Source organism: Phoca vitulina, unplaced genomic scaffold (assembly GCF_004348235.1).
Source record: "Phoca vitulina isolate PV1807 unplaced genomic scaffold, GSC_HSeal_1.0 scaffold5, whole genome shotgun sequence".
NCBI classification, from domain to species: domain Eukaryota; kingdom Metazoa; phylum Chordata; class Mammalia; order Carnivora; family Phocidae; genus Phoca; species Phoca vitulina.
In genome coordinates, this window is record NW_022589708.1 from 12,661,617 (window position 1) to 12,677,434 (window position 15,818).

At 44.9% G+C, this 15,818-nt stretch overlaps 1 protein-coding gene across 3 annotated transcripts in view; it reads right to left on the reverse strand.

Moving 5' to 3' along the window:
• Window positions 1–15,818, reverse strand: part of FARP1 (FERM, ARH/RhoGEF and pleckstrin domain protein 1) — a 271,435-nt gene that overhangs the window by 70,274 nt on the left and 185,343 nt on the right. For all 3 annotated transcript variants that reach the window (XM_032402722.1, XM_032402723.1, XM_032402721.1), the window contains exons 4-5: window positions 8,437–8,479; window positions 5,887–5,965 (exon numbers count right to left, since the gene is read on the reverse strand). In XM_032402722.1, coding sequence (XP_032258613.1) covers window positions 5,887–5,965; window positions 8,437–8,479 — 122 coding nt within the window. The remainder of the gene's footprint in view (window positions 1–5,886; window positions 5,966–8,436; window positions 8,480–15,818) is intronic.

Sequence of the window (15,818 nt, forward strand, 5' to 3'; positions counted from 1 at the left end):
TCGTAAATAAATCTTTAAAAAAAAAGGGGGGGGGGTAAGAGAAACATCTTGAAGGGGCGTCCACCTGCCAATGCTGTGGCGACTTGAGTATCAACAAGAATAATAAAAGTGAATCAAAACACATGGAATTGATGAAAATTCATGAGTCCATTTCAATATTCAAAGAGAAAGCAGGAAAAACTGAAGGTATCACCACTGGAGGAGACTATTAGAGCAATATTTGGTTACCTGAGGCAAAAAATTGAGCATGGACTCTGCCTCTCCAATAGGAGTGGCATTTCAGGATATACAGAAAATCCAAGTAGATGAGGCAAAGTTCCTTACAGAAGTATGCCAACTTATAACAACAAGAATCCTCCTTCCACGACCTCTAAAGTTACAGACTCTGGCATGGACTGTTAATTCATGTAAAAACCATTCAGGAGATTGGATGTTTGCACAGAGACAAAATAACATGACTTCACTTCGCAGTGGCAAGATCAGACCACCACCACCCTCATTCAATGATGAACCTTAGCATCATTAATGAAATGGGAAGCACACAACATCACTTCTGATGGATTCTAGCCCAAAATGTCCAACTTGTTCCATCAAATGTATAGAACTACCTTCTAGTTTTCTGGAAATGCAGAGGATAGAGGAAGAAGCTAAATGGCACCATGAGGAAGAAATCTGACAAATTCAGGAGGTGGGATACTTTATGGTATAACTCGTCCAGTTTCTTCAACAAGGTGTGGTATCATGAAGGAAAAAAAAGGAGGGACTCTGCTAGATTAAATGAGGTAGGGACAGGACATAACCAAGTGCAACTCTGGTCCTACAGTGTATCTCCTTTTAGATGAGCAGATATAAATGACATTTACGGGACAAATGGGGAAATCTGAGTATGGTCACGATATTAGGTAACGAAAAGTACATATGGAAAAATCAGAAAGGATATCACACTCCCGTAGTCCCTAATGGTCACCCCTGGGCGACAGGAATACAGTATTTCACCTTATTTTTGCTTATCTGTATGTTCTAACTTTCTACACTGTACATCTGCAATTTTTGTAATAATGAAAGGTTATAATTTTTAATTTAAAAAAAGAGGGGCTTTTAATAAGATCAACCACGGAGGTTGCCGTAAACATTAAATGAAGTAACCTATGGAAAGCTCAGTGACTAGAACAAAAACATTCAATAAATATTAGCAATTTTTCCCTTATACATGAAAAACTAGAGGTGCCTGGCTGGCTCAGTCGGTAGAGCATGTGACTTTTGATCTCATGGTCATGACTTCAAGCCCCACGTTGGGTGTAGAGCTTACTTAGTAAAATTAAAAAAAAAAGAGAGAGAAAAGGAAAATGAATCCCCTTTTAAGTTACTTAGGAAATTTCATTATTAAGAACTAAAAAAACTACAGAGGCAATTCTGTAATCAGCTCCCCCAAAAAACCCAAGTCAAAAAACACCCCCAGATCCACCACTTGGTAACAGTTGACCTTTACCCAGGCTCCCCCCCACCCATTTATTCTTGCTCTCAAGTTTTCTGTCTCTAGGAAGTCGAAGGGAAGAAAAACAGAGAATCTAAAAGAACCCAAACATCAACATACAGGTTTATAAGGGGAGAGGCAGCACAAACCATCTTTCTAGATTAGGCAGGGGTACGATTTTTTGAACCTAACACTTCCTAGCCCTATAGACTTTAATCCTCTATCTGGTTAAATTTTTAAATAAGTCGAAGGCATAAAAGCATTACATTCCAAATATTTTACCATCTCCCAGTTCAAACACGAGGTCTCGTGTTCGTGGAGAAATGTTCGGGGACAGATGAATGGTCAGAGTCTGACAGGCGCTGGGAACCTTTGGTGATGGGCTGGTGTGGGCTCCGAGGCATGGGCTTCCGGAAGCTCACACGTTTAGGCATTTTGAAGACTGCAGGAAGAGCATGTCACTCCTTAGTCCTGCTGAGTCTTCCTGTTCTGAGGCCCTTGTAACATGAGAACGACCTTCCTGGGTCCTGACAGTTGACTTCTCAACGACAGCTGTAAATCAGGGCTAACTTTAAAGATTCACCAACACCTTTCGTACTATAAACTGAAGCAACCACAATCAAATTCACGGGAGCTAAAGGCTCAGTTAACTCAGCAGGCGCGGAATAAAATGAAACAGTAAATGATGGAAACGCAAAGCGCTCAAAACAGAGTTTGGTCGTCGGCAGCAGGGTGGGTGGCAGGAGAAGGGGATGATGGTGGCGGGGCTCATCAAGGGGCTTCTGGGGACGGCAAGGGTTGCAAATCACACCAATCTGAGGCCCTGCTTTAAATGTGTCCATTTTATTTCATTTGGGAGCTCTTCATCTTTCTTTCCTTACTCAACGGAAAGTAATTTATAATTTCTCTGCCAGCCTCAGGAGATGCTTGAGTAGGCCTTGAAGAGCAGCAAGTTTTGATGGATCTCACCACCTCTAAGAAGAGCACAGCCAAGGAGAAACTGGATCCAACTGAAGACGATGCCCAGAGCAAAGTGTGCCGAAATGCATCGGGCTCAACAAGACGGACTCAGAACTCTGCAGTAAGAAAACCTGGTAACTTATTTCCCAAAGACCCTTCCCCCTCACTGTTTCAAACCCACACCTACCTTTCTCCTTCTAGAGGCCTGGGCCCTGATGGCAACAGGACATATTGCCACGGGAAGTGTCGTTCAATAAATAGAAAGGAATTCGGCTCCTTGGTTAACAGCGAAGTGCTATTTAATCTTCTGTCTACATAAATGGGAAGCTGAAACCTATTCCCGAGGCCCTGAGAATTAACTGCAGAGCTAGAGTCACTTATAATCTGCTAAACTGCGGACCTGCCTCTGTCGCCCTCTTGTCCCCATGTCCCTCGGCTAAAGTGCTGTCCACACAGAGCTTCTCCCAAGGCCCCCGCCCCCCCCAACTCCCTGTCTGCTGCAGAAAAGTGCCTGGAACCTTACTGGTTGCATCATTAAATTTCTGCTTACACAGGAATTTGAGAATGAAGGAGGCAACACATTGGATCGGGAAGGTCCCCTTCCTGCTGCACCTTGCGACAAAGTCAAAAGTGAGGGAGAGCTTCTAAAATTTCCTATCGATTTTCTTCACCCTTGCACCAAAAGGAGTCTCTCCTTGGAAAAGGTTTTTTAAATGTGGGTTAACACTGGGAGCCAGAAAACAAAGACGACAAAACCCCAAAGCTGCTACATCCAGGGGAGCCTGTGTCACCTGAGGAATTTATCGGATCACACAGAGCAGCTGGCCACGTACCAGGCACACTTGGCTAAGAGGCCCCAAGCTGCATGGAATTTTCTAGCAAAAACCAGAATGGGAGGAAACTACAAGCCTCTAGAGACAACGATTCACAAATACTGAAAAGGTGCAAAACTCAAAGCAAAGTAGAATGGGAAGGGGAAAAGCAGGATTCATGCCACCAACTGCCTAAGGAGGAGAGAGGTGCAGGGACCTGCAGGAGGCAAAGGCGCACGCCCTGTGACAGCTGGACTCGCCTTCAGACTGATGTCAATATTCTGAGCTTCGAGCAACGCACGTTCCAACAAGAGGAAGCCCAGCCCAGATGCCGAGACCCAGTAGCCCCAGCGGTAACACCACAGGAAGCCTCTACTGTCATTGGCCCGTCTTGTGCCTCTCCTCCACGTGAATTGTTCTAGTAAACTGCGCATACTTCCCAGAAGGCTGACGGCTCCTCTATTTCCTGGCCAATTAAGGGCTTCATCGCTCTGAGGATTATCAGTGGAGGTAAACACTTAGCAGCAACTCATTCAGAAAACGCAGAGCCATGGGAAGAGCCATGGCCTCCACCTCTTCCTGGAACTCCACGTTCGTGCACCCAGCGCCCTTCCTGACACGGCCGCGTGACGTCTGGTTGGCCTCTCCGACATCAGCTGGCAGAACCCAACTCCTGGCTCTCCACCCCTCCGCGATCCCCCGCTTCCCTCCACTCCTTCCTATTTTAGTGTCACCAACACGGTCAGCCAGCCGCGTAAGTCAAAATCTAAGCATCCCTCCATTCCTTCAGTCTCTGCCGCCGGCCCATCGCCGGGACAGATGGACCCCATCTCCAGCACAGAGTCCAAATGCAACCACGCTTCTCCGTTTCCACTCCTGCCATTTCCTCTGTTGCCACCACCATGGTGGGGACGACAGCAATGACTTCCTCACCGGATTCCCAGCTGTCATGGACCCGCGGCACCCACACAGTAGCTAGACTTTCAACCCTACCAACCGTCCAGCCTCTGTGCCACCTCACTGCACGTCGCCCTCTGTTTCCTGCCATGCCAGCCTTCTCTTAGGTACAGCTGACCCTTGAGCAACACAGGGACTAGGGGCGCCGACCCCAGGCGCAGCCCCAAATCTGCATTTAACTTTTGACTTCCCCAAAACTTAACTACGGTTGACTGGAAGGCTTACCAGTCAGAAACAGAGTTGATTGACACAGTTGATTGTATTTTGTAAGTTATACGTATTATATACTGTGTTCTTATAATAAAGTAGGCTAGAAACAAGAAACGTGATGAAGAAAATCCATTTGTGAAGAGAAAATACATTGACAGTCAGCCCTGTGCTGTATTTATCACTCTCTCACACCTACACACGTGCGTGTACAATGTGCACGTAAGTGGATGTGTGCAGCTCAAACTCATGTTGTTCAAGGGTCAACTGTATTTGAATATCTGGAGCTTGAACACTGCCCAACTGTTCCTTCTACCTGGAAAGCTCTTCCTCCAAAAAGGACTGAAAGATTCTCATCACGTCCTCAGAGAGATCCCACTTCCTCAGACTGGCCCATCTAAAGCTATCACCTGGTCACTGTCTGTCATATCATCCTCCTTCAATTACCTACGGAGCTCTTAGCATTATCTGATATTTTTTCTCGTTTATTTAATCATTTTGTCTGCTCCCATGACAGTCAGGCTTGTCTTTTCACCACTGTGAAACTTTGCACACAGTGTCCACCTTCCTAAGTACTGCTGACGGAATGTCTTCATCCCTTTGCTAAATGATGGTCAACCACCCAAGATACTGTGCTCCATACCAAGAGGGAGGAGAAGGATAGGATAGGCTCAGTCTCATCAGTTACAGCTTGAAAGCCGTGTGTGGGAAGAATTTGGCTGGCCAGACTCGTAGTAGGTCACTCATAAGGGCACTCTTGAAAGGGAGACATTTTGTCCTCACGCATTCCCACCAGGCTCTGCTCTCCTCTAGCATATACCATGTGTCCCGTGCAAGTTAAACAATGATGGTGATGAAGCTAAACAATGATGGTGATGATGGTGATCATTCACAGCATCCCTACCGGTTCCAGCCACCTCAGGCATAATCCTGCTTCTCCTCAAGACAACGCTGGAAGGAACCCAGCACATTCGCACTGAACAGGGCAATCAGCAGAAGCACAGAGGGAGCAAGGAAGCTGGTCAGTCACACAGGGACCAAGGGCAGGCCTAACTCCGTGCTCACGCTTCTCCCACTTGGCCAACTTTCAAAGAGATTGATCACTGGTTCATGCCTACCCACCCATGGCAGCAACTAAAGACCCAGAGTTAACATCTTGGGTTCACAGAGTTTGACTTCCCCAAACCTGTCGCGTGATGTGACAGACGGAGAAGGAAACTAGGACCGTGAGAGGTTATAAGCCTGGTTCCCTTCACCGCATAGCTTTCAAGAAACCAGGTTTCGAGGAAAACATGGTGCTTCCTCTCTTGCCGTGTTTGTAAGCACAGCTGGGAGCAAAGAGTTACCGGGGAAGCACAGTGCAGACGCTGGTCAGGGAAATGCTGTGATAATGTCATCGGTCGACCGAGAACATTAACTTTTTCTTCTCCTCGGCACCCCCCATGGCAAGAAATACCCAGTTTCCAAACCACTAACCTTGTGAGTTCTTCTTGGAGTTGTGTGTGGTCAGGTGGAAAGAATTTCACCACAAACTTAACGACAACATGCTTTGGCCCTAAAAGGGGGGAGAAAAAAGCAGGAAAGCATTTATTGATTTGTTTCAAATGCAATTAAAGAAAAAGACTTCAGAGGGTATATTAGACACCAAATAACGAGTCTCATTCCAAGCTGTCAAGAGCACATCTGCTGACATCCAGGTCATTGACTAGGTAGTTGAGGTACTAATTTATACTCCCAAGTCTGCCTGTTATAAAATAATGCTTTGACAAGACTATTTCATTCAGGTATTATTAACCTTTTCCTCTGAAGACTTAAACTGTACCCAGATTGTAAAAACAGGCATCCGTCTTCAAAAATTTATCTAATTGGTTATTTTAGTCCAAATAGAGGGCGTCAGAGAACTTGAGGGAAAAATGAAAATGTCAATTGGTTATATAATTTAGAATTTTAAGCTTTTCACCAGGTACAGCTGCTGATGTGTTCATCAAATATGTATGAGCACCTACGTGGCCAGGTGCTCCCCTGAGCTCTGAGAAAAAACAAGACACGGCCCAGCCCCCCGCTGTCAGCCAAAGCCTTTCTACACCATGGTACGGGTGAGTTCAGGCAAAATCTGGAAGCAGATCTGGGATGGGTGGACAGGGAAGGGATCACGGTGATGGGTAACTTTTCAGAATTAAAACAAAACATCAAATAGATTATAATAATTTGTAACCTGAATCAGAGCTTGTTTTCATATATGTATCAAATTTTATATATATCAAATATACACACATATGTGTATATATATGCTCAACACCAGAGCAGTCTTACAAGTTCTGCCATCTGGAATGACAGCCAAGAGTTTACAGTCTATGAAATATAAGGTACTATAATGAAATCCAAATTTTAACAGCAGTTGTATTAAAGCAGAAAATGTCTTTTTGCTCTACCTTTCACTGTCACAAAAAATAATGCTGTATTATCATCTGTGATCACACATTTAAGTTGAGAAAAAAAAAAAAAACAACGGTGACAGAAAATGAAGATGAGGGCAATATACACAAAATTAGGAGAAAAACAAGGCACAGACATATTGAAGCCCAGAGATGCTGGGCCCCTCTTCCTTGCCCACTCTAACAAGTAACAGAAACCCTCGCCCGTGGAGGCTGGGTCATAAAGTAACAATAGCAACATGGGGAAGGCAGGAAGGCCAGCCTATTCTCCTGTCCGCGGGGAATCCCATGAGGCTACTCAGATCCTTCTAAAACCTGAAGCAAGGAAGATGCTACCCCTCAATGCAAGAGGACAGCTTTGTCTCACACACAACTAGTCACAGCCCATGGGGATCCAAGGAGAAGCCCCATTCGGTGTGGACCCAACGGCGACAGACACCGTCTTCCGTCTGCATTTGGCAACGTGCTAAAAGATACCTTTCCACCCTGAGCATTTCCCAGGAGTTACTGCAGGGACACAAGTCATCATTCTGGACGCTTCACTACCCCCACCTATCAGGCCTGGGGGCTTCTCTCAGCAACGTGCGTCTCCCCCCTCCACCCTGCCCCCCCACACTCAGTCTCAGGCCAGCCATCCCATAAACGTTAAACAAACAATGGTGGTTTCATTTTCAGCATCAATAATTGCTTAATTTAAATGACAGAAGACCAACATCAATTCCAAATGCATAAGGGTCCTGCAGACACGGTGCACCTATTTATTACCCGCACATAAATTGCTAGAAGTGGCCCAGTGGGGTTTCTTAGTCAGACATTAAAAGGATCGGAGCAAGGTGTCCTGGTGCTCCCTGTTCCACGAATGCCATGCGATTTTGTTTCTAGCCTCAGACTTCTGCCCAGGCTGGGGCTGCAGTGAGGGAGCATTTAGACTCTGAACTTGACCTCAAAGCAGAGAGTGGGGGGCGGGGGGAGGGGAATGTCCTGGTCTGAGGCTCAAGGAGAAGGGAAAGAGAAAGCAAGCCTTCTTTCCTTACTCCTCTCCCAAGCCCTCCTTAATCTCCAGCACACGATGTAAATGCAAGCCAGACTCCCTTCAGCTCTGCTTGCCATTCAGAAAAACACACACACAGACACTTTTGGGCACCTTATTTTTTCCACACAACATTTGCACTCTGATTTCCCAGGCTTTGGAGACATGGGACAGAAAACCTAGCCCCGATCTTTTGAAAACAGGGCCCCACCTTCCCTTTCAAAAGTGACAGTAACAAACACGGGCACTGACCAAGGGAGGTTCAATTAGGCTGGGATTAACAGCATGCTTTAGTTGTTAAATCGAGATTTGATCTTCCAAGCAAGGTTTAGATTACCAAATTATTAAATATTAAAATTGCAGAAGTGACATTTTAATTGCACTTGGATTAGTGGGTGATGACAGGGGTCATGGGGTAAAAACAAAACAAAACAAAACAAAAAACCAAGAATCTGTACCACCAGTGCTGGATGCCACAGGACAAATGACGTTTAGAAGAGGAAAGTGTCTGGCTTCGTATTTAACCTCACTATTAAAGGCACGCGTGAGGGATATACTTACGTCTAATCTGCTTGACAATAGGTTTTAAGAGATCCAGCCACACCTACGAAAGAAAAAACAGATTGAGACAAATTCTCAATGAAAGAGTGCAAGTATTTTGAGACTTGGAGCTGTTTAAAATCAAAATATTTTTGAGTATTTGAGGCCGTCTATTTGTGTTTTCTGCAGGATGGTGTGTCTTCCATCATCTACCACTTGCATAGTATAGATCCAAATTTGCTAATATCATCCCTGAGCTTCCAAGTTAAAATCTCTCCCAGACTCCAATGGTGAAAGAAGACTTTTTCTCCTCTCTGCTGCACTTTTCTCCCATAGCTAGCTATTCAGCGAACACTGATGCACCATTGCACGTCTGGCTACAAGTGGAGTGAAACATGCACGCTCCTTAATGAAACAAAATACACGCGTGTGTACGCATTTACAGAACAGCACATCTTTGAAGGATATGGGAAGGGAAGGAATATGGAGAGAATACCACGTCTGCCCGGGCACTATCCATAAACTTTTGACCTCTCAAAACAAGGCCAGAAGGATTCCCATTGCCCAGAAGAGTAACGGAGACTTGCAGGGGCCAATAATTTGTCCAGCCAGGCAGAGCCCGGGCTGAAACCAGGCCTGTCCAGTCAAAGTCCAGACTCTTCACACACAGGCAATTTAGGAGGCAAAATTAAAAGAGAGAGAGCAGACAGCCGCCCTTATGGAGAAAGCATAATTTAACCATATTATCCCATTTCACACGCTGCTTTTCTCTAAACTCCTTTTGAACTTGTGATCATCTGGAAAGGGTTTTACTGAAGACAAGGTTACTGTGCTTAATGTAAAGAGGGTTTTATAAGTAAATACGAAAAACAGAACACTCCCAAACGATGCAAAGAATAACAGGTAACTGACAGAGAAAAAAGTAACGGTGGCTAACGGGGAAAATGTTCAAATTCAGGAGCAATCCACACTACAAATGCAAGTCTGAAAAATCAAATACCACTTCCACCCACTAAATCTGCATCTAGATAGGACTATATGTATATGTGTATTCATAATACCCCAATTTGGCAAGGAAATGTGCACTGTCTTAACTCTATTGGTGGAGAGATGTATTGGTATGTTTCTGGAGACTAATGAGGGAATAATTATCTAAAGCCTAAAAAAACACTCCTACACATAATCTTCCATCCAGTCATGGAACTTTGGGAAATTATACATTTATGCACACAAAGATTTATGTGAAATAAAAATGCTGTGATTAGCATTCCTAATGGTGAAAAATTTTTACAATAACAATCAATAAATAAGTAATCTATAGGATACATTACCCTGCAGGCATTAAAAATTATGTTCTTGCTGAATATTTAAGCATGTGGGAAAATATGTTTGGGAGGTTGGAAGATGGATGATTTCCTGTCTTCTGCCTTTCTCCATTATCCAAATTACCTTAAGTGAGTGCTAAGAATTCTCATAATGAAAACACTAAAAATGTTAAGTATCTACTTATTCAGGTTACTCTTTCCTCATTCACCTTTTCAAAGCAGTGAGATTTCATAATGAAATTCTCATTTCTGTATTTCCCTCCCCTATTGCTCTCCTATAAGAGAAAAAAACAAAAAAACCAATGGCATTAGGGGCATTTGGCAGGCTCAGAGGAGCATGTGATTCTTGATCTCAGGATTGTGAGTTTGAGTCCCACATTGCATGTAGAGATTACATACATAAACTTAAAAAAAAAATAATGGCATTACTTGACTTAGGATCATCTCCACTGTGATAATTATAAACCTCAACCTTCAAATGTGAGAACATAAATATTTAAAACCACAATCATCGTTTGCAAGATATATTATTTCCCTCTTAAGACTCTTAACAGATGGATAAGGTGCCAAATGCATTTCCACGGGATAAGAAACTGAGATCCAGACAATCAGTGCCCAGAGCTGGAACTTAAACCTTGTTCTTAAACTTTTTTATTCATTTAACAAAAAATTACTGTGTCCCCATGGCAGGCTCTGGGAATCCAGTGAGGAGACAAACTTAGCATGGTCCCTGCTTCACGGAGCCTACGGTCTAGTGAGGAAGAGACATGAACCAAACCCTTCCTGACAAAAGCAAAGTTGTGCCTGATAGAAACAGAATGGAGGGAGGGCAGAGGACCCCCAAGGGCTGGGAAGGAGAGGTCTGACCAGGGATGGGGGTAGGGGGAACCTGAGACCTGATATGAACATGACACTGTTGAGGGAATGGGTCCCTGAAGATGATGTCGTGTGGAGATGTGAAGGGGACGAGAAGAAGAACACACACGTAAAACCTTTGTCCAGATGCTGGAGGTGTGAGGGGAGCGCCACAGCCGCAGAGCAAGGCGGGTGGGTCAGGAAGGGGTCAGACTGCCCCCCTCCGAGGCCATGTTGAGATTCTTCATCCTTATCCTAAGAGCAATACCAAGTGAGATTTAAGCACAGGGCTGATACCATCAGGTGTGCACTTTAAAAAGATGAAGCTGGCGGTGTGAGAACAGACAGAGGGGGCCGGAGTAGACGCAGGCTGAGAGTATGCTATCTTGGACCAGGGGTGCAGAAGCAGAGATGGGGAAAAGTGGGTGGACTGAAGAAAAACTTAAGAGGTAAAATCAAAAAGGACTTATTGATGGACTGGATTTGGTGGCTCAGGGAGGAGACAATGACCAAAACGACCCCAGAATTCCTGGTGAAGGCCTCTGGACAGACACTAGCACCGTTCACAAAGACAGGAGTACCGGAAGAGGGCCAGGATGGAGGTTCTAGACTTTCATTTTATGAGGTGCCCTTGGATTTCATGAGCAAGAGACAGTATGGTAACGGTGGGGCACACTAGTCAGGAGCTCAGAGGCGAAGCCTGGACAGGACACCTCACATTAGAAGTCGCCTTCACGCTGACTCTGCGGAGGGTAAGACAGCCTCACGGAGTCCAGAGGATGAAATGCATGACCAAAGATGGCGCCTCCGCCATGGAACAGCCTGGTGGAAGCAAATGAGGACAGAAGGGGAAAAAGGAAAGTTACGTCACAGAAGCCATGGGAAGACAGTGTTTCCAGAAGGAATTATACCAAGAACTAATGAAAGGTCAAACAAGATGAGAACTAAAATGCAGAATGCGAGTTTACATTTCTGTGTCGGGAAGATAGGGAAGTTCCTTATTGCTGCCTTCTGCTTCCCCATTAAATTGGAGGGTTGCAGGACGGAGGCAGGGACAGAGTATGTGAAGTCGTCGTGTTGCATGGGACAGCACGTCAACTGGAGAACCCTAGTGGGACCCCCCGACAGCTGCGGCGTGCGCACTCACGGGCCTGCAGGCCTGCGCTTGCCCGGCCGCCACGGCTGCCTCGGGGGACCCTCTCCGAGAACCTTCCCCATCGCCAGGTCTGCCACAGAAGCTGCCTCAATTTCCGCAAACCACCCAGGACAAAACAACTGTGCTCTGGCAATGTTGATGCCAATTTTATGGATTGTTTTAAAACAGCTCTCGTCTGTTTTTGGCATTTTTGTGGCGAGCATGAAATACAAGCACCAATTTGAGCCAAGTGAGCATGTGGTTTTAGAACAAGCAGGTCTGGGAACATCAGACCGGCATGCATGAGGCTGTTTGGTAGGGCTCGGCAGCAGCCATGCTGGGAGCCGTCGATCAGCCACAGCTCACCTGGCGAGGCTGCCGGGGTGGGCGTGGGGGGACGACTCAGGGCCTCTGAGAACCTCACCGCTTACCAGTTACAGCGATATCGGCAGGGCTCAGAGAAAAGGTCTTGCACACAAGTTACCACAAATGGATGAGCTAGAAGGAGCAAGAAGACAAACAGGGTTGCTGCTGGATAGAAGTAAAGCACGGAAGTTTTGATACACTTAAGGACTTAAGTTACCACAAATGGATGAGCTAGAAGGAGCAAGAAGACAAACAGGGTTGCTGCTGGATAGAAGTAAAGCACGGAAGTTTTGATACACAGGAAAAGCCACTGGGAAGCATCTGAACTAGACGAGGTCATCGTAGACAGATCACTTGGTCACTCAACCTAAGCAGGACAGAAGCAAGTTCCAGACCAGTTAAAAAGGCGACAAAAGCACCATCACCTTTCTTTCCCCGCCCACAGATCTCTAGAGGGTCACAACTGTAATGATCGATCTCTAACCCCACTGCCCACCCCTTCAACCAAGCCACACACACATCCCTGTTCTCTCCAAAACCGTGCTGCTGGTCTCCAGAGCACACCTACACATCCACGCTACCAGACGACCAAGGGATTTGGTTAAAATGAACGGATTTCTAGAAATGTCACTCCAGTCAGTAAAACTCACTGAACCAGGGAACTTCCCTGCTAGTAAGAGGTTGCTGGGGCTGCCATGCCAAACCACCACAGACTAGGGGGCTTGGACAACACACTTTTATTTCCTCACAGCTCTGGAGGCTCAGGCTTGGTTTCTCCCGAGGTCTCCTTGACTTGCAAATGGCCGCCTTCTGGCCGCGTGCTCCCATGATCACGCCTCTGTGCATGCATCCCCCTGGTGTCTCTCGGGTACCTCCAAATTCCCTCTTTGTAAAGTGACAGCTGTCAGTTGGATTAATGTCATGGCCTCACTTTAACTTAACCACCTCTTTAAAGGCCCTATCTTCAAGTACAGTCTTGTTCTGAGGCACTGGGTATTAGAGCTTCCACATACAAATTTCGGGGAGACACAACTCAGCCCCTAACGTCTACCTTCCCCAGTTAACTTCAACACAGCTTTCCAGCCCTGTCTTCTCCTGTTTGCCTACATTTCAGTCAGGCTCCCTATTTTCCTCTGCCTTCTGTTAATACCAGTGTTAGGAGAAACACTTTAATGCTTAGGTATGAACGGTAAGGCAGGATGAACCACTGTTCCCTCAACATCTTTAGCCTCTATTATTTCGGTGAGTGACATTTTAGGTAGAGTTTGTAGGCAACTAAAATATTTGAGGTATGTTGGAAAGGTTCTTATTAAAAGAGACTCAGTTACTTGGTATCAGAGCACTGGCAAGAGACTATTTCTTGAGCACGTCCTGTGCGCCCCAGGCACTAACTAGACAGGTGCTTTAGACGTTCTCGTTTTATGTTCCAGACGACATGGTCATTTTACACAGGACGGAAGCGAAGCTCAGAAAGCTTATTTAAGCCGTTCAAGGTCACACATAGCCAGGATTCAACATCAAGTCCATTTGACCCCAAACCTGTGCTTTTTCTGCAACATAATACACAGCTCCTCTAAAAGCTAACAGACTCAACAAAAGCTCAGCTCTCCTCTTCAGGTTTAAAAACCAAAAGTGCATGCAACAAAAATATTTCATCAACTCTAACATATATAGGAATGACATAAAATGTTACAGCAAATTATCCAGTGCCTAGAATTCACTGCAACAAAGTAGTCTTTCTGCAAGCTGACTCCTACAAGAAATTACTTTTAATTTTTGTAATAATTTCTTTAAATGCAACTTTTCATATTAATGTTAAGTGTGGCTTTCTTTTTAAACCTGTTAGACATTTTTTATTCTGGTCAAAATGGATTAACAGGGACTGGATTTATCTTCCTATATGAAAAAAACAAAACAAAACCAAAAGGAAAACATACCGAGCACAACACATCTGAAGGCTCAGGACACCAGACAGTGAGAAACAATGTTCACTGACAGACAAGCAAACAGAATCATGGTCCCTGCACTTGCCCTAGCCTTCTGCCTTGAGTGGTTTTCTAGACCGTGGTACAGGGAGGAAGAATCTGGCAAATCCATGAGTTAAAAAGGTAGGGCTGAGAATTCACAGGGCTGTACCAGACAGTAGAAAGCTACCTCCAAAAAGAGCATTTGGGAGAGTACAGAAGGTTCCCTTTGAGACTAATCAGCTGAATACTGATCAATGTCTCCTTGTAAGAAAAGTACCCAAGACTGGGGAGAAAGAACCAATGAAAGGACTCAAGGTACCAGGGCCTGGTGCTCACATTGTGTCAAGACTACTACTAATTCTCACCAGCCGGACCAGACGACCTCATGATTCTGGGGCACTGGGTAAAGTACCAAAGAGTCATCCCTTAGCAGTAAGGAATAATTAACCCCGGACTATACACTACACCAGTCCCATCTAACACATCTTAAAATCCAGATCTGAAATGACTAAATGGTTTCCAAATAACTTAATTGCATCCTAGGACACTCAATAAAAGTTTATAGGAATATAAAAGTATCCAGGATTCAACAAGGTAAAATTCACAATATCTGACGTCCAATAAAGAAAATCACCAGACATACAAGGAAGCAGGAAAATGGGATCCATAATCAAAGAAAAGAAAAAACAACAACAATCAAATCTAACATGGACCACAGGTGTTAGAATTAGTGGAGAAGGACATAAAGACAGTTATTACAACTGCATTCCTTATGTTCAAAGTTGACATACAACAGATATAAAAAAGACCCAGATGAAACCTCTAGAGACAAAAAACCATATTGTGTGAGATTAAAAAAACAACAAAAAATACTGGATGAAATTAAAATCAGATTAGACACTGCAGAAGAAATACTAATGAACTTGAAGATATAGCAACAGAAACAATTCAAAATGAAACAGAGAAGTATTACCAAGAAATTAATAGAGCATAAGAGAACTGTAGAACAACTTTGGGCAGCCTAAAATGCATGGAATTGGAGCCACAAAGGACAAGAGATGGCAGGAGAGGGGCAATAAACCAGACAGAAGATTAAAAGAAATAATGGCTGCAAAATTTCCAAATTTGATGAAAACCATAAACCCAACAGATCTGAAAAGCTCAGAAAACCTCAAGCATAAGAAATGTGAAGAAGGGGCGCCTGGGTGGCTCAGTCAGTTAAGTGTCTGCCTTCGGCTCAGGTCATGATCCCGGGGTCCTGGGATCGAGTCCTGCATCGGGCTCCCCGCTCAGTGGGGAGTCTGCTTCTCCCTTTGCCCCTCCCCTGTTCATGCTCTCTCTCTCTCTCTCAAATAAATGAATAAAATCTTTAGAGAAGTCTATTAATCAGAAACCAAAATGAAAACAAAAAACCATGTATCTTTCCAGCTTAAGAAATGGAAGATGACCGACTGCTCTATTTTTCTAGCGATCCATCCTCTTCTCAGACTCTCTCTGTTCAAGGAGAGCTTTGCCTCCTCTGAGAACTGCCCCATTAACACAGCCACTATCACATCAAACACAGCGCTGCTCTGTGTGTGAAAGAGGCACTCCACAACCTCACTGCTGCTGGATTCCCGAACTTTTGTCCGTGGTTCTGCAACAGTCTTCATCCGTTATGCCCAGCATGTTCCACAAAGAGCCCCTCCTGGCCTACGATGTCCTCAGACCCCCAGGAAGAAGCAAGGTCAGGAGGCTGCTACTAAGCATACATGA